The 22,738-nt window shown below is 45.9% G+C and overlaps 1 protein-coding gene across 12 annotated transcripts in view; it reads left to right on the top strand.

Moving 5' to 3' along the window:
* The window catches only part of KANSL3 (KAT8 regulatory NSL complex subunit 3), a 63,477-nt gene that overhangs the window by 36,168 nt on the left and 4,571 nt on the right, over positions 1-22,738 (top strand). For 7 of the 12 annotated variants that reach the window (XM_066267759.1, XM_066267750.1, XM_066267752.1 and 4 more), the window contains 7 exons: positions 1,080-1,157; positions 2,464-2,655; positions 3,285-3,369; positions 4,318-4,448; positions 5,278-5,387; positions 5,792-6,014; positions 6,707-6,840. In XM_066267759.1, the coding sequence (XP_066123856.1) occupies positions 1,080-1,157; positions 2,464-2,655; positions 3,285-3,369; positions 4,318-4,448; positions 5,278-5,387; positions 5,792-6,014; positions 6,707-6,840 (953 nt within the window). Of the gene's footprint in view, positions 1-1,079; positions 1,158-2,463; positions 2,656-3,284; positions 3,370-4,317; positions 4,449-5,277; positions 5,388-5,791; positions 6,015-6,706; positions 6,841-14,101; positions 22,673-22,738 lie in introns of those variants that run through there. The other 5 variants (XM_066267755.1, XM_066267754.1, XM_066267758.1 and 2 more) reach the window with 4 other exon arrangements.

Here is a 22,738-nt window from a genome sequence, read left to right as displayed (position 1 = left end):
GATTCTAGGGCAATTTAACCAGCATTGTGCCTTCTTTGATTTGCTCTTGAAAAGTTAAGACTTCCACTGGGGCTTTCTGTGAGGTTTATTGAGGTCTCTGCAGGTAGGTTTTAGATTATTAGGCTGGGAAATAATGGTGTGATCGAAATTAGAGTTTGAAGATCAATGAGTGTTATGTAAGAAGCTCTAGAAAAGGTAGAGTGCAGTGGGAGGGAGAGGAGGACAAATAGTGGCTCTACCCTTTTCCCCACTTTGATCAAGTTGGGTGGCCCTGAGGTGACCTCTTTTGGACTTTTGTGTGTGATGATATATCCAGGAGCTTGTATCCTCTGAAGTTCAGGGAAGAGGCAGCAGCCAGAGTTCTCTGTCAAGTAGAGAGAGGTGGAGGTAACAGGAGGCTGACCTGCTCACTTCCCCTGTTTTCTTTAGTGGAGCCAAAGGGTAAGGACTTAACAGCCAGGCCTATTAGGAAGTTGCCATTAAGAGTGGTGCTGACAAGGAGCAGAAGTAAAAGTGAATAGATGAAGACAAAAAAGAGGCCAGGCCCTCAGGGTCCATGTAGATGCTTTATGACCTGGACCGGGGGTGGTATCCCCTTAGGCTTTTGAGGAAGAGAGAGCCAGGGGTCTGTGGTGCCTTTGGAGGGGATAATTACTTGAGAATCTAAGGAGTTCTTGAAAGCTGATAGGTGAGCTGGATTCAAAATGGGACCAGTTATCATGAGGGGAGCAGCAGCCATAGCCCTTGGCTTTGGCCGAGCCTATAGACAAAGGGAACTAGATAGCTAATGTTTATGGAGCCCTTACTACGAGGCTGTCTTCCTGGCTCTTGACTTGCCATGGCTCAGTGAATCTTGGCAGTAGTCCCACAAGGCAGATGCATTTATATTTTCAGTTTATAGATGATATCATGGAACTGCCAAACGGAAGGTTGGTTCAGACCCATATAGTAATTCCAGGAAAAGCCTCCATTAGCCATTTTCTAGAACATTTTCCTATCTTTTTTTTTTTTTTGCTCTCTCTCTTTTTCTCTTTTCTCTGGCTGGTTATGGTTCTATAATTCTCTCTGATTCATTCCAGCACAGTTTGCTGCTTTTCTGAAACAAAATATGCTGGTGAGGAAAGCTCTTCCTCCCGGCACCTCCTCCTGTCTCTTTGGTGAGTATTGCTTGCTCTCACCTTCTTCCTCTGCCACTCCCACGCCCCAGCCTCTTGTTTGTCCCTGTTTGGTTTCCTCCTATTTTTTCTCTATATCTTTTTTATCTTTTGATTTTTTTCCTGGCTCTTTTTGCTTGCTTCATTCTCTTTACTTTTTCTCTATTCTTTCTGTTTGCTCTAATGGTGTTTTCCTCTTTTTGTCTCTTATTGTGGTTCTTGGCCCTGCTTCTCCCCCTTGTGCTTATGGCCATTGCCTGTGAGCCTGAGTTTGCTTGGGTGTTTTGCTCCCTGCCTCTGGTTGCCTTCCTCCATCCTGGCCACTGCAAGCCACTTACCAGCATAAAACTTTAACTCCTTTTCCTTTTATTACCTCTTTCCAATTCTGATTTTAGTCGATGCCTTTATCTCCTAAGCAATCTTTCCAGCTGGTTATGCCCTGACTGCTGCCTTCCCCCTACCTCACCCCTGATTGCCTGTGCTAAGAAGAGGGACTGGGGCTGGGAGCTTCTGGGTTTAAAGAAGAGGCTCCTGAGATCTGTGAGGAATCCTGAACAATAACAAGACTTGGCCATGTGCAGAATAAGTCTGTTTGATTCAGTGGAGGGAAAAGCCTTTGTGTAAACAGGTAGCCTTTCTCTGTACCAAGTACAGAGGACCTGAGGACTAGGTTGTGATGTGGGCCATTTTTGCCGTTACTTTGGGGCAGGAGCTGTAAAGGTATCTAGGCTGAGATGCTCCCTTGCCTAGGAGCTTCTGGATCCAGCCTGAAGTCATGCAGGCAGTTCTCACTGCTCCGTGTGGCAAGCAAACCCTCAGCCCTGGGCTTCTAAGGAGGGAGGCACTTAGAGCCCTGTGAAATCTCTCCAGTTGGGAAGACTTCAGAGCCTGCTCCTCCTGGAGAAGCTTTTTCTCGGAGTATCTCCTGCCCTCTGGCTATGTCATGTGGGGGAGGGCTTAGAAAGGAAAATGATCACATATTTTGAGTCTAGGAAGCCCTATTTAGACCCACTATGGTGAGGCCTCTGTGTTTTGGTTGGCCTTTGCTAGGCAGAGTCAGGGAGTCTTCTTTCTGACTGCAGGACAGTGAAGGATGAGGATGACACCATTCTCTGAGAGGGGCAAGGTGGAGGTCCACTGCAGGTGGGGCTGAGGGAGGTAAGGCTGACACCCAGTGATAGTTGTCTTTGAAGTGTGACTCCATGCATGGCTGGTACTCCTGTGTGTCCCTACACACAGCTGTGCTCGTACTGGTCCTGTAGGTGTCTGTTGGGACTGTGGAGGACCTTACCCCAACTCTATCTCTTAGTTCCCATTTCATCAGAACAAACGGAGGACGCAGAGAAAGAGGACCTTAGAGTCCAGCTGAAGCGGCACCATCCCTCCAGTCCTCTGTCTGGCAGTAAGACCTCCAAACGACCCAAGATCAAGGTGTCCCTTATCTCCCAAGGGGACACAGCTGGAGGGCCTTGTACTCCTTCTCAAGGAGGAGCCCCAGAAGGTGAGTTTCCCTTGACCTGTCCTTTTGTGGGTTTTGGGTTTTTTTTAGATATTTTATTTATTCAATTTTTAGAGAGAAAGAAGAGGGGAGGAACAGGAAGCATCAATTCTCATATGTGCGTTGAGCAGGCAGACCCAGGGTTTTGAACCAGTGACCTCAGCACTCCAGGTCGACACTTTATCCCCTGTGCCACTACAGTTCGGGCTCTCTTGACCTGTGTTAATAAACTCTGACTGAGCACTCCTGGCACACGTAGCATTGCCCTCTTGGGGCTGCCTGCTGGCGGCTCAGCCTCTGCTTCAGTGCAAGAGCTGCCTGGAGCAGGGGGCTTGAGGTGGCTCGTGGGACAGGTGGGCAGTGACCTGATCTGAGCTAACATCAAAGGAAGCTGTAATCATAGCATCATATATTTGGGATTTTTTTTGTTTGTTTCAAATAAAGATAAAATACTCCAGAAAGTTTAGAAAATAGAAGGAAAAAAGTAACTGCAACTCTTCTTATTCTCGTGCAGTTATTCCTCATTTTTCATTTTCTGGTCTTTGTCCATAATGTCTTGCATTTAGCTGGGCTGTGGAGTCTGAAAGGTAGGGAACAGGACTGAGTGGTGGCCTTGGGGTTTTGTTTTGTAGCTGCGGGAGGAAAGCCCATCACAATGACCCTGGGGCAGGCGTCAACAGGGGCCAAGGAGCTCACGGGGCTTCTCACGACAACCAAGTGAGTCCACTTCTTGGTCTGGCTCTGTTTTCTTCTTACTGTCTACATTTTATTTCTGGTCCACTTAATGCTTTAGGAAGATGGTGGATTCTAGATTCTTTTAGTTGGGAATGTGACTTCTTTTTGGGTGGGATCTCTGTTTTTCTTTTGGGCCAACTCAGAGTTCAGTTACCATATTTTTTGTTCCATAAGATGCACCTGACCATAAGACACATCTAGGGTTTTAAGGAGAAAAATAAGAAAGAAAATAGTATTCTGAACCAAATGGTGTGTTAAAAAATTTTTTTAAATTTTATTTATTTATTTTATGACAGAGTCAGAGAGAGGGACAGACAGGAAGGGAGAGAAAAAGCATCAGTTCTTCGTTGCAGCACCTTAGTTGTTCACTGATTGCTTTCTCATACGTGCCTTGACCGTGGGGCTACAGCAGACTGAGTGACCCTTTGCTCAAGCCAGTGACCTTGGGCTCAAGCTGGTGAGCCTTGCTCAAACCAGATGAGCCCGCGCTCTAGCTAGAGACCTCGGGGTCTTGAACTTGGGTCCTCCGCGTCCCAGTCCAACGCTCTATCCACTGTGCCACTGCCTGGTCAGGCGGTGTGTTAAAATATTTAATAAAATACCATAGTTTTCACTCCATAAGATTCATGGGCATTTTACCCTCCACTTTTGGCGGGGGAAAGTACATCTTAATGGAGCAAAAAATATGGTAATTTTTACCTAAATTTTGCAAAGCATCTTAAGCTCTTGCTTTAAGACCTGAAATCTTGACTTTAGGCATGACTTCTAGAAGGACTAGAGGCTGTATTCAGAAGGTGGGATAAAGAAACCAAAGGTTCTAGCCTTATGTTCATTACTGAAACCTTGCTGGGCCTCACTTTGGACTCCCTTTATAACTGGGTCTGCTGCCTTCCAATCCTTGGATAACGGGGTTCCCGTCTCTGTGTCCAGGTCCAGTGCTTCAGAAGGAGGTGTGTCAGTCAGCCCAGCCTGCTCCATGGTCGCCAGCAGCAGTGCACCCAGTCCCTTGCACACTCTCCAGAGCCGCCTGGTGGGCACCTCCCCTAGCAGTTTGCTCCCAGGTATCTGGGGGCCCAGCGCCTCAGCTTCCCAGCAGAGTCTGGGCAGCTGCTGGAGGGTGGCCATAGGGAAGCAGCCTGGAGCTGACTCTGGAAGGCACTCCTCAAGGTCTTGGACTTGTCAGGGAAGCTTGACGAGAAGCTGGAATTAGTTTCAACGGGCATGAAGTTTTGTCCTTAATATCCCAATCTGTAGGCATTGCGTCCTTTACTGTGCAGAGGAGAAATCACTGGTGGGAGATGTAGGTATCGTGTTTAATTTCGGTCTGATTGAATAAAACTGGAATAGTGCTAGACCGGGTGTTAGTAAACGAGACATTACTAACTATGTGCATCTCCTCACCTTCTCCACCCACCACCTGACACTGAAAGGCTAGTTGCCTGAGCTCAGGAGGGCCAAGGCACATGCCCTTCTCCTTCAAGAGGACCTTTCTTTTTGTTTTGAGGGAACTGGCTGTGTGTAAATCAGGGACTTGGAATTCTTTTCACTTAAAAACTCCTTTCTCTTCCCTTGAAAGAAGGGAATTAAGAGTTCTGAAAAGTGGGATTCAGGGTCTCTTTGGTTTTCCAAAAACTGTCCAAAATGTAGGATTGGTGGTTTGGAGCAGGTTGGGATATGCAGAAGGAATTGAAGACCATGGACCTGTGGACCCTTATTCATGTGGGCATTCAGTGGGCATGTCAGGAAGCTCTTGCTGGCTTCCTCTGAGAGTGCTGGGAACGTCTGAGGGATGGAGCATGGGCATTTACTTGGATGTCAGGGTGGGTAGGCATGACTGCTCTCAGGGTAAATGGTTGAGCTAGTGCTGACGTCTGTCCTTTCATCTCCTAGGAGCCACATCAGCCAGCAGCCTCCTCCAAGGCCTCAGCTTCAGCTTGCAGGACATCAGCAGCAAGACTGCTGGCCTCTCAGCAAATCCCTCCCCAGGACCATCCCCACAGGTGCACATCTGCCTTCCTGTGGGCCAGGCATGTGTGAGGGGGAGGCCTCCTCAGCTTGGTTGCTTTTTGTAGGGAGACTGGCTCTGGAGTCTGGTCAAGGAACAGATAGCCTCTGGCTTCCCAGCTGGGAGCTACCAAATGTTAAGGCTTCATTGTTTACTGTGTGATGCTGGGCAAGTTTCGTGACCTCTCTATCTTTGTTTCCTTGTCTATAAAATGAGAATAATAGTTCCTCCCTCACAGAGTTGTTTTGAAGACTAAGTAAAATAATGCCTGGAAGAGTACCTTGCATGTGGTGGGCACTCAATACATGGTAGCCTTTGATAACATGCTGTGGGCCCTCCACACTTGAACGTGGCTATTGGGCAACAGCTTCTGATCACCTGGGCTTGTGTGTCCCACAGACTACCAGTGTGAAGTTGCCCACCCCCATACAGAGCTTGGGTGCCATCACCACGGGCACCAGCACCATTGTCCGTACCATTCCTGTGGCCACTACTCTCTCCTCCTTGGGTGCCACTCCTGGTGGGAAGCCCACAGCCATCCACCAGCTGCTGACCAATGGGGGCCTCGCCAAGTTGGCAAGCAGCCTCCCTGGCCTGGCTCAGATCTCTAACCAAGCTTCAGGTGAGTCTTTCTTGAGAACCATGGGGACTCCCAGATATAAGATCTTCCCCCAGGACCGTCCTGTCTCCAATGGGCAAGGTATGCTGTCGAACCCAGTGAGAGTCTCGGCATTGACCCTCAGGGAATCAGCTGTAGGGGTCTATCCCCCAGAATGGTTGAGAGAACACAGGCTGTTTCCTGTTGCCTTTCAGAATGACTGATAGGGCGTAGATGACCCAGCTAGAGAGGAGGCCAAGGCGGGAGGCCAAGGGAGGAGTGTTATGTGGGGAAGCAACTCCCCAGGAAAGGAAAGGAAAGGAAAGGAAAGGAAAGGAAAGGAAAGGAAAGGAAAGGAAAGGAAAGGAAAGGAAAGGAAAGGAAAGGAAAGGAAAGGAAAGGAAAGGAAAGGAAAGGAAAGGAAAGGAAAGGAAAGGAAAGGAAAGGAAAGGAAAGGAAAGGAAAGGAAAGGAAAGGAAAGGAAAGGAAAGGAAAGGAAAGGAAAGGAAAGGAAAGGAAAGGAAAGGAAAGGAAAGGAAAGGAAAGGAAAGGAAAGGAAAGGAAAGGAAAGGAAGGGGAAGGAAAGGAAAAGGGGAAGGGGAAGGGGAAGGGGAAGGGGAAGGGGAAGGGGAAGGGGAAGGGGAAGGGGAAGGGGAAGGGGAAAGGGGAATATGACAAAAAACCTACTTCTGTCCCCCCCCCATTCTCTCTCTCAGGCTTGAAGGTCCCCACCACCATTACTCTGACCTTACGTGGGCAACCAAGCCGAATCACTACATTGAGCTCCATGGGACAAGGAGCAGCCCCATCTGAGGAGCCCACTTCCCAGATGCTGCCCTCCAACTCACAGGTGAGTCTTCCTGGGAAGATAGAGGACACAGGCTCCCACACTGGGAAGTTTCAATGCTCTGGGCTTATAGGCAGATCAGATTCAAATCCAGACTCAGTGTTTGTAACTTTGGAACTTGGAGCCACCTTTCTGTCACACACCTTGGTCTGTTGTGAAGATTGAACATGTAAAGTGTATATATGTGTTATAGTGCCTGGTGTTTATTGTGCTTGTTTGCTTCCCCTCTCTGTCCCTTTTCTCCTCCCTGTCTCAGTTTTGTCGTGTGGAGGTCGTGGCAGAGGCTCCCTAGCATATTGCCCTGCCAGTGCTTGGCACTCACTGCCATCTTTTTGTGGACACAGTTAGGTTTTTTATTGTTCTTACACGGGAATCCCCTTCAGTTCCTCCCAGCTGATCTGATTTGCTTTATGATCTTTTCAAATGAAAGGTTTCTAATCTTAAATGATCTAAAAACTACCCCACAAACAGAGATTAAGGAAAATATTCATGTCCAGTATGGAGTGTGCTTTCCTCCAGTGCCCACTGTGTCAGCCAAGGCCTTCCGTGCAGGAAAGGTGCTGTGCCAGCTGCCGTGGCAGAAGGCTGACCCTGGTCCTGGAGTTTCCACTACTTGTTTTGCCTGGCAATGGGGAGCTGGACACAGTTGGCTGGGGACAGTTACTGACTGGGCCAGAAGCTCCTCTGCACAGAGATTGTTTCCCGCCTCCACTGGGATCATACCCACCCCCTGCCATTTTACAGAAGTGGAGATGTTCTCATTTTCTTTATTTTATACATTATTTTTTAATTACTAATGTGAGTTCAGGGGGTCCTTGGGTTACAAAATTCCGTTCCTATGATAGTGACATAACTTGAATTTTGGTGTAAGTTGAAACACACCCTAGCCTAAGTCACTTACTTATCTTAACATAGTTGTAAAATCATAATCTACAACATAAAAATACAACTAAACCACAGGAAAAGGAAAGGGACATAAATATACTGGACTGTACACTGTACTACGTATTATGCCACTGCACAACCAAAGGAGTTTGTCCATGTAGTCTGTAAGTACGATGCTAACGGTGTAAGCCAAAACACTCATGTCTCAATTTTTTTTTAAAGTTTTTATGAAAGTGAATGTTATAAACTGGAAACATCATATGTCAAAACTGTCTTTAACTCGAGAACCCCCATAAGCTTATTTTCAATAATTCAAACATTATAGAAATAATATAACTTAGAAAGTACAAGTTTGCCACGATAATACTCCTAGAGATCATGTCCATTGTTAGTATTTTGATATGCATCCTTCTAGATTTTTCTTTCTATACAAAGTATTTTTATTTTTTGGCCAAAAACAGGATCACTAAATATGGACTTTTGTAACTAGCCTTTGTTTACAAAACGTGTTGTGACATGTTTTTCTATTGGTTACATAGATACCTATCTATGTCTTACCGGTGCTTCCTGATGGGAGAATGTCAGAAGGCAGGTTATTCCACCTTCTGATAGAGAGTTGGGTTATTTCTTATTTTTCCATTGTTTTGGGAGAGAGAGAGGAAGGGGGGGAGAGAGAGAGAGAATCATCAGATTGTTGTTCCACTTATTTGTGTATTCATTGGTTGTTTCATTATGTGCTCTGACCAGGGCTCGAACTGGTGACCTCAGTGTACCAGAATGACACTTTATCCACTGAGCAACCTGGCTAGGGCTCTTATTTGTTTGTTTGTTTGTTTGTTTGATTGATTGATTGATTTGAGAGAGACAAGGGGAGAGAGAGACAGAGCATTTGTTGGTTGTTCCACTTAGTTGTGCATTCATTGGTCCCTTCCCACATGTGCCCTGACCAGGCATCAAACCTCCAATGTTGGTGGTTTGGGATGATTCTCTTATCAACTGAGCTAATTGGCAGGGCCATGTTTTGTCTTTTGATGTCATAAATAATGATACAGTGGACACCCTTATGATTTTTGTGTACCTCTGGAAGATTTCTGCAGGTTGGAGACCAGTAAGTGGCAGGTATATGCATCTACCACCTGGTTAGCTGCTAACTAATTGTCCTTCAGAAGGTTTTGCTGACTTATAATTCAAGCCACAGTGATGAGAATGTCTGTTTGTTATACCATTGTCCTTTGTGGAAATCAGTATTTTTAATTTTAATGATTTGGTGGGAAAAAAGTAAATTGTTTTAATGTGCATTTTCCTGATTATTTATGAGGTTGCCTTTTTGTTTGTTTGTTTGTTTTGTATTTTTCTGAAGTGAGAAGTGGGGAAGCAGAGAGACAGACTCCCGCATGTGCCTGAGATCCACCCGGCATGCCCACCAGGGAGCGATGCTCTGCCCATCTGGGGCGTTGCTCCATTACAACCAGAGCCATTCTAGTGCCTGAGGCAGAGGCCATGGAGCCATGCTCAGCTCCCGGGCCAACTTTGCTCCAGTGGAGCCTTGGCTGCGGGAGGGGAGGAGAGAGATAGAGAGGAAGGAGAGGGGAAGGGTGGAGAAGTAGATGAGTGCTTCTCCTGTGTGCCCTGACTGGGGATCGAGCCTGGGACTTCACACGCCGGGCCAACACTCTACCACTGAGCCAACCGACCAGGACATCAGATGTTAATCCTTTATCTATTATACAAATTGTATGCACTTTATTCTAGTCTGTTGCTTTTTTTTTTCTTCCTTTCTATTGAAGTATTAAGGGCATGCTTTTTTTAACTTTTGTTTTTGTTTCTGGATCCTTTATCATACAGACGCTAAAAATTTTTATACAGTAAAATCTTTAAATCATTTCCTTTATGCTCTTCCCATTGCAAGATATTTAGAAATAGATTAAAGTATCTTTTTACATTTAAAAAAATATTTTTATTTAAAATTGTAGTAAGGTATACACATGTGCAATTTACCTTTTTCCCCCTTTTTTGGGGTTACAATTCTGTAGCATAAAGCAAACTCAGCCTGACCTGTGGTGGTGCAGTGGATAAAGCATCAACCTGTAATGCTGAGGTTGCTGGTTCGAAACCGTGGGCTTGCCTGGTCAGGGCACATAAGGGAGTTGATGCTTCCTGCTCCTCCCCCTTTTCCTCTTTAAAAGTAAAAAATAAAGGACACTCACATTGTTGTTCTTTACTACCATCCATCTCTAGAACTTTGCCATCATCCCCTATTGAAACTATTTTCTTACAGTGCTTTTTGTTTACTTTTTTAACTTTTCAGCCCACTAGGAATTTATTTTTACATGCTAAGTGAGATAAAGATCTAACTATGGCCTGACCATGCAGTGGCGCAGTGGATAGAGTGTTGGACTGGGACGCAGAGGACCCAGGTTCAAGACCCCGATGTCGCCAGCTTGAGCTCGGGTTCATCTGGTTTGAGCAAGGCTCACCAGCTTGAACCCAAGGTTGCTGGCTTGAGCAAGGGGTCACTCAGTCTGCTATAACCCTCCGGCTTGAGCAAGGGGTCACTTGGTCTGCTGTAGCCCCCGTTCAAGGCACATATGAGAAAGCAATCACTGAGAAACTAAGGAGCCACAACAAAGATTTGATGCTTCTCGGCCTGACCTGTGGTGGTGCAGTGGATAAAGCGTCGACCTGGAAATGCTGAGGTCGCCGGTTCAAAACCCTGGGCTTGCCTGGTCAAGGCACATATGGGAGTTGATGCTTCCAGCTCCTCCCCCCTTCTTTCTCTCTCTTTCTCTCCTCTCTCTCTCTGTCTCTCTCTCTCCTCTCTAAAAATGAATAAATAAAATAAAATTTTAAAAAATAAAGAATTGATGTTTCTCATCTCTATCCCTTCCACTCTGTCTGTTCCTCTCTCTGGATGAGTCCATTCACCCTTCCTTCATTTGACATCACTGTTCTCACAGTCTAGATTACTGTGCACACGTGGACTGGTTTTGTACTCCTTGACCTGTCCGTGCCATACAGGCTTTATATTAATATTATTGTTTGATAATTCAGGTCCTCAAGTTAAGGAAATAACTGTTGTGTTTCTAATTTGCTAATATCTTTTTTCTTTTTTAAGGTTTTATTCATTGATTTTTAGAAGAGAGACAGAGGGAATGAGAAGCATCAACTTGTAGTTGCTTCACTTTAGTTGTTCATTGTATGCACCTTGACCAGGCAAACCAGAGTTTCAGACCTGCGATCTCAGCATTCTAGGTCATTGTTTATCCACTGTGCCACCACAGGCCAGGCTGCTAATATCATCTTTATTCTTTTCCTTTCTCTTGATAAATAACAGGTTTTGAATTTTATCCTTTGCCCTTTTGGAATCAAATGAGATGAATGAGCATAAACAGTTTCTTATTAGTTAAAATGATGAACCACTTTAATCTATTTCTAAATATCAAACTATATAAATTTCATATTCAGTAGCTTGTCCAATATATCCTATTCCAATATATCCTATTCTCCCTCTTTTTTTTTTACCCATGCCTCAATTTATTTTTAATTTGTACACATAGGGAAGAAGACACTGTCAAAAAGGAACAAAAGAAAAAGAATCCAAGTGTTTCAGAGCAAAAGCATTCTTCTGATTTGCTTTTATTTATTTAGGATTTTGGCCTCTGTTTATTAGTGAAATTGGCTTAGTGAGAATTGCAGGTTTCTTTCAGTTACCCCCACTTTATTCTGTTTGTGCTTTCCTTGTCCAGTTGTATAAAACGGGTAGTTCTATCCTTATAGAATGAGATGGGAAGTATTTTATGTTTTTGTCATATTCTAAAACACTTATATAGTATAGAAATGACCAGTTCCTTAATGGTATGATAGAAATTACCTGTAAGCCAGTGGGGCCACTTTTCAGGCAGCTCTAACCTTTGCTGGTGCCGAGTTGATGCACAACTAGAACCAGGTCCCCAGCATATGATGCCCTCCACTCTGTTAGATGGTCCTTTGGGCTTGCTGTGGCCTAGGGGAACTGCTTAGTAATGAGAAGAGATTAGAGGTCGTGGAGAATCCATGTTCCTGGCTAAATGGAAGCACAGATTAAAGATAACATTTAAGGCCCTGGCCTGTTAGCTCAGTGGTAGAGCGTCGGCCTGGCGTGCAGGAGTCCCGGGTTCAATTCCCGGCCAGGGCACACAGGAGAAACGCCCATCTGCTTCTCCACCCCTCCCCCTCTCCTTCCTCTCTGTCTCTCTCTTCCCCTCCCGCAGCCGAGGCTCCACTGGAGCAGAGTTTGCTCGGGCACTGAGGATGGCTCTGTGGCCTCTGCCTCAGGCGCTAGAATGGCTCTGATTACGGCAGAGCGATGCCCCAAGATGGGCAGAGCATCGCCCCCTGGTGGGCATGCCGGGTGGATCCCGGTCGTGTGCATGCGGGAGTCAGTCTGACTGCCTCCCCGTTCCCAGCTTCGGGAAAATAGAAAAAAAAAAAAGATAACATTTGACTTCTACCAGAGCTTAGTTTTTATCTCATTAAAATGGGTATATAATTACTAGGAGGGTTCTAATGATAATTCTTTTCTTATAGACAGAAGAGGTATTATTAGATTAAGGCTTGCTGATGTGAGCCTGACCAGGCAGTGGCACAGTGGATAGAGTATCAGCCTGGGACACAGAGGACCCAGAATCAAAACCCTGAGGTTGCTGGCTTGAAGCCCAAGGTTGTTGGCTTGAGCCAAATGTCACCAGCTTGAGCAAGGGGTCACTGGCTCAGCTGGAGCCCCCTGTCAGGGCACATATGAGAAAGCAGTCAATGAACAACTAAGGTGCCACAATGAAGAATTGATACTTCTTATCTCCCTTCCCCTCCCTCTCTCTCTCTCTCTCTCTCTCTCTCTCTCTCTCTCTCTCTCGTGCTTAAAAAAAAAAAGACTTGCTCACATGAGTTTCGAAACAGTTACCTCCTTATGTTTGTTTGGACTACCAGACAGAGTGATGCCGTGGAATGTAGTGGGGTCTGGTTGGGCTCTCTGTCTCAGACAGCTTTTGGTCCTGGCCAGGTCACCCGCCATTCTGGGCTTTGGCTTTTCATTTTCTCTAGGGAGGCAGTGATTGCTGTGATGGCGGCATTAGTAGGAGCTGTCTCAGGATCCCCTCAGACTTGAGGGATAGATTTTTAAAGGTTGAGAAACAAACTTTCATTTAAGACATTTGAAAATTTGAACACTGATTGGATAATTATTGCTATTAAGGAAGTAGTAACCTTTCCCACATGTGATAATGGTGTTTAGTTTGAAAAAAATAGTCCGTTTCTGTTTTGGGGTTACATACTACAATATTCATGGATAGAAGGGATTTACAAAGAAAAACACTTATGAATACCAGCTCAACTTCTCTGTGGTCTGTGCAAGCACTTAATCTGTTCTGTTTCTGGCACTGATGGACATTGGCTGTGTGTTTCCTTTACGGAGCTGGACTGTTGTGTACTACTCCTCACAGCTGAGAAGCTGAAAGAGGAGGGGTGTACAGAGGCTACTGTACCTGCTGCATTAGAGTCCTGAGAATGGATCCTTGCCTGTGGTCACCACGTGTTACTCCTCCCTGGCCACACCGTGACCTTGTGGCAGCCCCTGAAGAGTGGGCTCACTGTCAGGTGTGTTCCTAACCAAGATAGAGGAAGCATCTGTGCACAGCCTGCCTTTGGGGGCAGGGGTGAGCACATGGGAAGCACACCTTTTCCAGTTTTGATTGTCAGACCCTCTTCATTCCCACTCCCCTGTGTCCTTCACCCTCCTCTCTTTACCAGTTTCTCACAGACCTCAGCAGTTTTCCAAAGGTGAAATCTAGAGAAGTGGGTGAACCTTGGTGAGAAAAGGCCAGCTCTCTCACCTTGCTTTATTCTTCCAGAGCTGCAGGGCTCAATGATTCAGGACATCCTCTACCTACCACACTAAAAAACAGATTGGCCTCAAAAATGATTCTGTCAGACCAAATATGGAGAACTTCCTTTCAACGATGTCACCCTTAACATTCACCTGCTTCCTTTTCCTGTCTCCATGTGTAGTAAGAACTCACCTTTGTAGTTAAACAGGTGTTATACTCCAGGTGCTTTGACTTCACAACTGCCTGGGGAGTAGGTGCTATTGTCGCACAGATGAGGAAAAGGAGGCTCAGAGAGCATAAGTCACTGGCCCTAGGAAGTGGTAGAGGTGGGTCTCTGAGTCATGTCCATGTTCTGTGAATCACTTGGCAGCTAGCACTCACGTCCTTGCACACCCAGCCTCTTCCCTGTTGAGAATCACCTTGGCATACATTCTCAGGAGTGGGGCGAGGGGTCAGAGGATCTGGATGTGTTAACCTGGCCAAGTTCTGACCCTTGTTCGTTACCTCTCCTGCCATAGTGCCTGCCTCCAGCTCCCTGAAGAAGTCATGTGACCGTCCTCCTTTCCCAGGTTGGTGTTGGCTGCAGCAGTGAGCCTTGGGCACGTGTGCTGTTCTGCTGAGCTGTCCACTTGTCTGAAGACCTCTTTAAGACACTTATTTTTGCCTCCCTGCCAGCTGTATTTGGGGTTAGGCCTCTGGATCTTGTGAAACTCTTAGACTAAGTGACATAGTGCCAACAGAGGAGCATCGTCCTCCAGCATCTACAGGTCACCAGCACTAGCTGTGACTTGCCCCAAATAGCAATGTTGGACCACTTGCACTTGGTAAAGGAGCTCCTTTGGGAAATCTGTGCTGCCCCATGCCTAGTTGGGAGGAGATGTCCACATGGTCCAGAGCTGCGCAGTTCAGATTGATAGCCCTTTGCTGAGGACCAGGGTCATCCTGGCTCACTGGCCATTTGGTCAATATTAAAAGGGCTTGTTTTGGACACTGCTGCTGCCCTCATTGTGCAGCATGGGAGAGTGCTCCCTATGAAGCTCCCCTTTAGGAACCACATCAGAGTAGCCTGCTGAGACTGAGAATTCCTAATTTTACATCCATGAGAGGGCAGAGAGAACTGGGCAGCCACCTCTCAGTCCTTGTGGCCCCTGCACATGTGGAGAGCAGCAGCTGCAAAAAGATGAGAGCTGCCCCTTTTTTCATCATGGTTTGGGCAGCTCCTGTGTTCAAGAAGCCTGCGAGTCAAACAGACTGAAGAAGAGCAATGGGATGGCGAATGAAGTAGCTTCAAGAACGTGTCTCTAAGTCCTGCAGTGAAAACGCAGGACCTAGGGAACCTACGGAACTGCGGATTCAACTAGAGATGAGAAAAATTTGCAAGGTCATGGGGAAGAAACTCCCACTCCCACAATGTCTCTTTTCAGTGCTTGGAGTTGAAACAGGAATACAGCTAGTGCTCAACTTATGACCACAATTGGTTCTGACAGACTGGTTGTAACACGATTTGAGTCGTAACTTGAGTAGGCTATCTGTACAGTACTGTGAAATGATGTTATAAAAATCTTTAAGTCAAAGACAATTTCCTCTTGGTAGACATCTTGGGAGGGGTTTGATGAAAAATATCCAAAACACAAAGCACACATTGCTGTACCGAGTCTGGGATTACAGTTGAAATGGTGCACACGGAGATGGTAGTGCTGCTGGAAGCTGGTCCGCACTGTTGTACGCCCAGCTGGGCAACGCTTGCGCTGCCAGACGCAGAGCAGTTGTGGCTAGCAATTGTGGTCATAAAGTGGAATGGTCATAAGTTGCATAGGTTGTAAATCGATCAGTACCTGTAATCAGCTAACATCTGGACCATCCCAGGAAGCTTAGGCATCAAATGATGAAGGCCATGCCTCAGGGGTTCTGTTTTTTTCCTTGTGACTTGTCTTCTTGCTTGAAGTGGGAAAACCATTGGAGCTGATAGTGCTGTGCAGGGCTCTGGTGCCAGTCTGAGCCAGGAGTTGGGGGTTCCTGGTAATCGCTGAGATGGAGCTCAGAGTCCCTCCTTTCTCCTCACAATACCTGTGTGCAAATGTAGTTTTAGATTTGGCTTAGAACTGTCGTCCCTTCCCTTCCATACACTGGAATGTTTCCAGCTTTGGTGATAAGTCAGGCCATATAATGAGACTCTGTTCGGTATCTGTAGGCAGGGAGGGACTACAACATGCCATAGCCAGAACTGTGGTCCAGGGCCTTGATCTATGTGCATTGTATATCCAAATTAGGCTGCCTGCATTCAATTCAGGAGCCTTACCTTCCAGTCTGAGTGGCAGCCAGAAAGGGTGCATAGTGTACAGGAGCCTCAGACAAGACAGGTCTGGGGATGTGCCTGACAGGAATGCACAGGGCACCTTAAATATCATACCCTTCTTCCCTGACTCCTGCAAAGCAGGTCTTAAGTGGTGAATTCAGCTGCATTCTTTTTTTTTTTTTTAACATGAGAGGAAGGAATATAGACTTTCACATACACCCTGACTGGGAGCCACCCGGCAACTCTAGTCTGGGGCAGATGCTCAAATTAAGCGAGTGATCTTCAGTGTTTAAGGCCAATTCCCAAACCAACTGAGCTGTCTTTAGCACCCAGGGCCGACACTTGAATCAATCAAGCCACTGGCTGTGAGGGGGGGAGAAGGGGGGGAGAGAAGCAAATAGTTGTTTCTCATGTGTGTCGACTGGGGATCAAACTCAGGACATCGCCTGATCAGGCAGTGGCACAGTGGATAGAGCGTCAGACTGGGATGCTGAGGACCTAGGTTTGAGACCCTGAGGTCGCCAGCTTGAGCGTGGGTTCATCTGGTTTGAACAAAAGTTCAGGTCGCTGGCTTGAGCAAGGGGTCACTTGGTCTGCTGAAGGCTCGCGGTCAAGGCACATATGAGAAAGCAATCAATGAACAACTAAGGTGTCGCAACGAAAAACTAATGATTGATGCTTCTCATCTCTCCGTTCCTGTCTGTCTGTCCCTGTCTATCCCTCTCTCTGACTCTGTCTCTGTTAAAAAAAAAAACAAAAAAAAACCAACTCAGGACATCCACACACCGGGCTGACACTATCCACTGAGCCAACTGGCCAGGGCCTGGGCTGTATTCTTGCATTAGCTGGTGGGTAATTGCTTTCTGAAACTCAGGAGGCATTTTGTAAGTTTGAAGAAGATACGAAATCTGAAAGGGATTGTGGGCCTGGGGGTTGATAACTTTATAGGGAGAATAGTAACATACAGGATCCAAGAACAGTAGGATTGTGGGAGACTGTGTGAAGCTTTTAGGAATCTTTTAGGACAGTTAGAGGGTCCTAAACAGCCGTTCATGACTTAGGACTGTAGCCTAGACAGAGCTGGCAGAGCTGCTCCTGAAAGATGCTGGCTGGTTGTGTGCTGGGGCCAGAGGAGCAACAAATTCATGTTCCTGCTTTCGTGTAAATGCCCATGTGCTTCCCATGTATGACTTCCTGAGGTGTGGGTTGTATACCCTAAAGAAGGCCAAGCTGGAGAAGGAGAATTGTGAGAACATAGATTCTTACCTCAAAGGGACAGGCTCAAGGGGGAAATCATTGAAGTCCATAGAGTCCTGTTCCCCAACTCTACACGTCTCCAATTCCACTGCTTGAAATGTAGGAGGAAGCTTTCCTCCACCCATCACAGAGCAGACCAGGGGTCTGTAACCTCAGGTAGGAATACTGCTGACCAAAATGTAGAAAGCTCAAGAAGGCTTTGGTTAAATTTTTGGATGACAGAGGCATGCTGGAGTCCTCTGGGAGATGTCCTTATGCTTTGAGGAGGTAAAAAAGCCCTGTCTCTTCGTGGCCCCACTGAAAGAACAGGCTTGGGCTGGTTGGGTTACAGACTGAGCCTCTGTGACAGTTCTGTTTTTACATTAGCAGGAACAATTAAAAAAATAAAAACAAATTTGCATCATTCCAGCTTGTTTTCAGTTGACTTCACGTGTTTATTCTGGTAACCGCCTAGTGAGGTGGCACAGAAAGTGAAAGCTAAGATATTGTGGTGATGACCTGTGTTCATCTCATTGATGTTTGGTGACATGAGGTAGGTACTATAACTCCCTTTTTACGGGTAAGGAACCTGAGGCACAAAGAAGTCACAACAGGAAGTGGCAGAAGCAGGACTAGAACCAGACAGCCTGAGGCCAGTGCCTGTTCTATTCTGCAGTGTGCTGGGTTCTAAGGTGGGAGACCAGAAGTGGAGATTATCCCAGGTGAGGAGATGGTGGTTTGGCCTTCATGGAACCCTTTTCAGTTTACATCGCACACACATAACCTACAGTGATTGCTGCTGCTGTGGTGGGACCTCAGCTTGGCCTGAGTCAGATAGAGTCTTGCCCTCCATCCATTATGATCCTGAGAAGTAAATGAATGAATTCCAACCTCCAGATTATTTGTGCACTTGTATTCAAGAGGACCTTCCCTCCTGTCCTTAAATTCCTGGACCTTATACCTGGCATCGGAACCCTCTGAGTAGAAACCATAGTTCTGGTAGACTGCTTGGAATGTCCTATACAAGTGAGTCATTTTCCACCATCTATAGTGGAAACCTGACATGTTCTTTCCCTCCGAACTCAAGTCTCACTGACTTGGGAGAGTCAGATGAAGTGAAAGGTGAGGATTAGATTGCTCAGATGTTAGCTGACTTTTACTTAAGGAATATAGGGACAGGGCCATAGCAATTATGAAGGGAATCTTCTCCCAGCAGTTCTGACAGACATTGACCTCATGACCTCAACTGACTAGGGCCCAGTTTTGTTCCTGTTGTTACAGGACTTTGCAGCTTTGGAGCCCTTCATGGATGGATGGTCTCTGCCAAATTTTGAGCACAGTGTACCTGACTGCCTCAGCCCACTCTGGTGGGTTCTTATCCCACTGTATCTTGACAGTTCTTGAGAGAGTGGTGTGGGAATTTCTAACACTAATTGTGGGGTTGTCTGTGTTTCCCTTTCAGCTCTGTCAGTTTTTGCATCACACATTCTACAGTTCTGTTATCTGTTGCATATACATTTAGAATTCCTTTCTCTCTTTGGTGAATTGTCATTATGTAATGTTTCTCTTTACCTGCTAATTTTCTTGGCCCTGAAGTTTATCTGACATTCTTTTTTCTTGACAATCAGAGAGAGGGACAGACAGGAAGGGAGAGAGATGAGAAGCATCAATTCTTCATTGCAGCATGTTAGTTTGTTAATTGCTTGTTCATTGATTGATTTCTCATATGTGCCTTGACGGGGGTGGGGGGTATACAGCAGACCAAGTGACCCGTTGCTCAAGCCAGCGACCCCACACTCAAGCAACAAGCCTGCTCAAGCCAGATGAGCCTGCACTCAAGCCAGTGACCTCAGGGTTTTGAACCTGGGTCCTCTGCATCCCAGTTTGACGATCTACCCACTGCACCGCATGGTCAGGCTATCTGACATTCTTGATGGTGTGTTTTAATTGATGTGTTTAGATTGTCTCCATTTAATATAATTGTACAGTTGGGGCAAAAGTAGGTTTACAATTCTGAGTACATAAAACAGTTTATTCTTGTATTATTATTTAGTATTATTTTTCAAACAAATGACTGTAGACCTACTTTTGCTGCACTCAGATGTGTTAGGGCTTAAGTCAACCATTTTAGTGTTTGTTTTCTATTTGTGTTTCTTTTTCCTACCATCAAGTGCGTTACTTAAACATTTTTTTAGCATGCCATTTTGATTTCTCTGTAGTGTTTTTGCATGTATCTCCTTCTATGAGAAGCTTTTAGTGGTTGTTCTAGATTTTGCACTATGTATACACAAAATTTATCAGTCTACTGGGCTCCACATGTATTAGTTTGAAGGGTAGAAGCCTAACCTCCCTTTATGTTCCTTTAGCCTTCCTTCTTTTTTTTTAAATTTTTTTAAATTTTTGTATTTTTCTGAAGTTGGAAACGGGGAGGCAGTCAGATAGACTCCCGCATGCGCCCGACTGGGATCCACCCGGCATGCCCACCACCGGGTGATGCTCTGCCCATCTGTGCCGTTGCTCTGTTGCATCCAGAGCCATTCTAGCACCTGAGGCAGAGTCCATAGAGCCATCCTCAGCACCTGGGGCCAACTTTGCTCCAGTGGAGCCTTGGCTGCGGGAGGGGAAGAGAGAGAGAGGAAAGAGGGGGGGAGGGGTGGAGAAGCAGATGGGCGCTTCTCCTGTGTGCCCTGGCCGGGAATCAAACCCGGGACTCCTGCAAGCCAGGCCGACGCTCTACCACTGAGCCAACCGGCCAGGGCTAGCCTCCTCTACTTCTTAATATGATTGTCTATAGGTTGAGAAACACATTAGATAGTGCTTTAAGTTTTGTTTCAAGTGTAATTTAGAAAATTGAACAGAAGAAAAAAATCTATTGTATTACAGTGTTCTTTCTTCCTTCCTGATGTTCAAAGATTCTATTATTATTTCCTTTCTGTTTAGAGAACTTCCTTTAGCCGTTTTTTTTTTTTTTTTTTTTTTTTAAGACAGGGACAGGCAGGCAGGAAGGGAAAGAGATGAGAAGCATCAATTCTTCATTGCGGCACCTTAGTTGTTCAGATTGCTTTCTCAGATGTGCCTTGACTGGGGGGGGTGGGGCTACAGCAGAGCAAGTGACCCCTTGCTCAGTCCTGCGACCTGAGTGACCCCTTGCTCAATCCTGTGACCTTTGGGCTTAAGCCAGCAACCGTGGGGTCATGTCTAGGATCCTACACTCAAGCCAGCGACCCTGTGCTCAAGCTGGTGAGCCCGCGCTCAAGCAGGCAACCTCCGGGTTTCGAACCTGGGTCCTCTGCATCCCAGGCTGACTCTATCCACTGCGCCACCACCTAGTTAAGCCCTTTAGCCATTCTTTTAGAGGTCAGCTTGTAATGAATGTTTTTAATTTTCCTTCATCTGGCTGTATCTTTATTTCCATTTCATTACTGAAGGATATTTTCACTCAATACTTATGATTCTGGGTTGATTGTTCGTTTTTTTCAGCACTTAAAAAATAGTATGCTACTTCTTGGTTTCTGATGAGAAATCTGCTCTCATTCAAAAATTTCCCCCTGTAGACAAGGTGATGTTTCTTCGTGCTTTCAGTATTCTTTGTTTTTGGTTCTCAGACTTGACTATGAGGTATTTTTGGCATGATTTTCTTTGGGCTGGTCATGTTAGGATTTACTCAGCTTCTTGAATCTGTGGACTTATGCCTTTTGTCAAATTTGGGGGTTTTTCAGCAATTAATTTTCAGTCCCATCCCCTTTTCCAGTCCTCCAGACCCTAGTGACATGAATGTTAGGTCTTTAATTATAGTCCCACAGGGCCCTCAGACTATCCCTTTTTTAAAAGTTTATTTTTTATACCTTTATTCTCTGTTCTGATTGTATTTCTCTTGTTCTGCTTTTTGTTTTTTAGCGAGAGAGAGAGACAGACAGGAAGGGAGAGAGATGAGAAGAATCAACTCATAGTTGCGGCACTTTAGTTGTTCATTGATTGCTTTCTCATACATGCCCTGACGTTGGGCTTCAAGCCTGTAACCATGGGGTCATGTCTACGATCCCATGCTCAAGCTGGTAAGCCCATGCTCATGCTGATGAGCTGGTGCTGAAACCAGATGACCCTATGCCCAAGCCAGCGACCTTGGGGTTTCAGACCTGGGTCCTCAGCATCCCAGGCTGATGCTCTATCCAGTATGGCACCATTTGGTCAGGCTCTGTTCTGTTTTAAAGTTCACTGATTCCTCTGCCCCTTCTATTCTGCTATTGAGTCCATCAAAATTTTCACTTAGCTGGTTATATTTTTCAGTTCTAAAATTTCTTATTCTTTTTATCTTATATCACCTTGCTGAGAATTTTTTTTGTGTGTGGCAGAGACAGAGTCAGCGAGAGGGACAGATAGGAACAGATAGAAAGGGAGAGAAATGAGAAATATCAGCTCATCTATGCAGCACTTTAGTTGTTCATTGATTGATTTCTCATATGTGCCTTGATGGGGGTGGGGTGGGGGTGGCAACAGCAGACTGAGTGACTCTTTGCTCAAGCCAGTGACCTTGGGTCCAAGCTGGTGAGCTTTGCTCAAACCAGATGAGCCCGCGCTCAAGCTGGCAACCTCGGGGTCTCAAGCCTGGGTCCTCTGCATCCCAGTCTGACGCTCTATCCACTGTGCCACCACCTGGTCAGGCACCTTGCTGAGAATCATTTATTTTTAATTTGTCTCAAACATGTTCATAATTGCTCACTGAAGCATTTTATGATGACTACTTTAAAATCCTTGTTAGATTCCTCTAATATCTGTGACATTGCAATGTTGACATTCTTTTGTTTTTTCTCATTCAAGCTGAGATTTTGCTGGATCTTGAGATGTTCTTTGAGTGGTTATGATTGAAACTTGGACATCCTGGGTGTTATGTATGAAACTAGATCTTATATCAGTCTTCTGTTTGAGCAGGCCTGATTGAGACTGCTCTGGCAGGGTAAAGGGGCTGCGTTGGTGCCGCCAGGTGACATAGAAGGCTAGGCTAGGATCTTCTCTTGGTTTTCATTGACCCTCTGGTCGGAGAGGGGCTTCTCTTTATTGCTGGGTGGAGGTGGGAGTTTCAGCTCCCCACTTGGCCTCTGCTAATGCCAGCCTGGCTGGAATGGGAAGGAGTGACTTATTCTCATTTTGCCTCAGTTTACACTGCAGGATTTACACGCCCCTGTTAACTCCTGGGCAGTGGTGAATGTTTTAACTCTCCACAAGGTCTTTGCTGACACAACCCCAGCTGCTTTGTTACCTCCAGGTACAGGTGGATGTCCAGGCTCATCATATGGTCTCCAGTGACACAGTGGGGGCAGGACTGGAGGCCTAAGTACTGGTCATGGAAATGAAAGTTTTAGTTCCTCACTGGCCTTCTTTGACACCTACTCCCAAATAGTTGGACATTTAAAGAGACAGTCACCTCATCAAAAGGCATCACACTAGACAACAAACAGCTTCTGATGCAGAATCATTGGCAGAGATAGACCAAGAAGTCTATATATATTCATATAGGGAAGGAGTTATGGTTAGGAATCGTAAGATAAAACAACAATAAGAGCCTGACCTGTGGTGGCGCAGTGGATAAAGCGTTAACCTGGAAACACTGAGGTTGCCGGTTCAA

Source organism: Saccopteryx bilineata, chromosome 3, assembly GCF_036850765.1.
Source record: "Saccopteryx bilineata isolate mSacBil1 chromosome 3, mSacBil1_pri_phased_curated, whole genome shotgun sequence".
Taxonomy (NCBI): Eukaryota; Metazoa; Chordata; class Mammalia; order Chiroptera; family Emballonuridae; genus Saccopteryx; species Saccopteryx bilineata.
The sequence above is the reverse complement of the archived record's forward strand: the minus strand, read 5'-3'. Positions and strand labels throughout refer to the sequence as shown.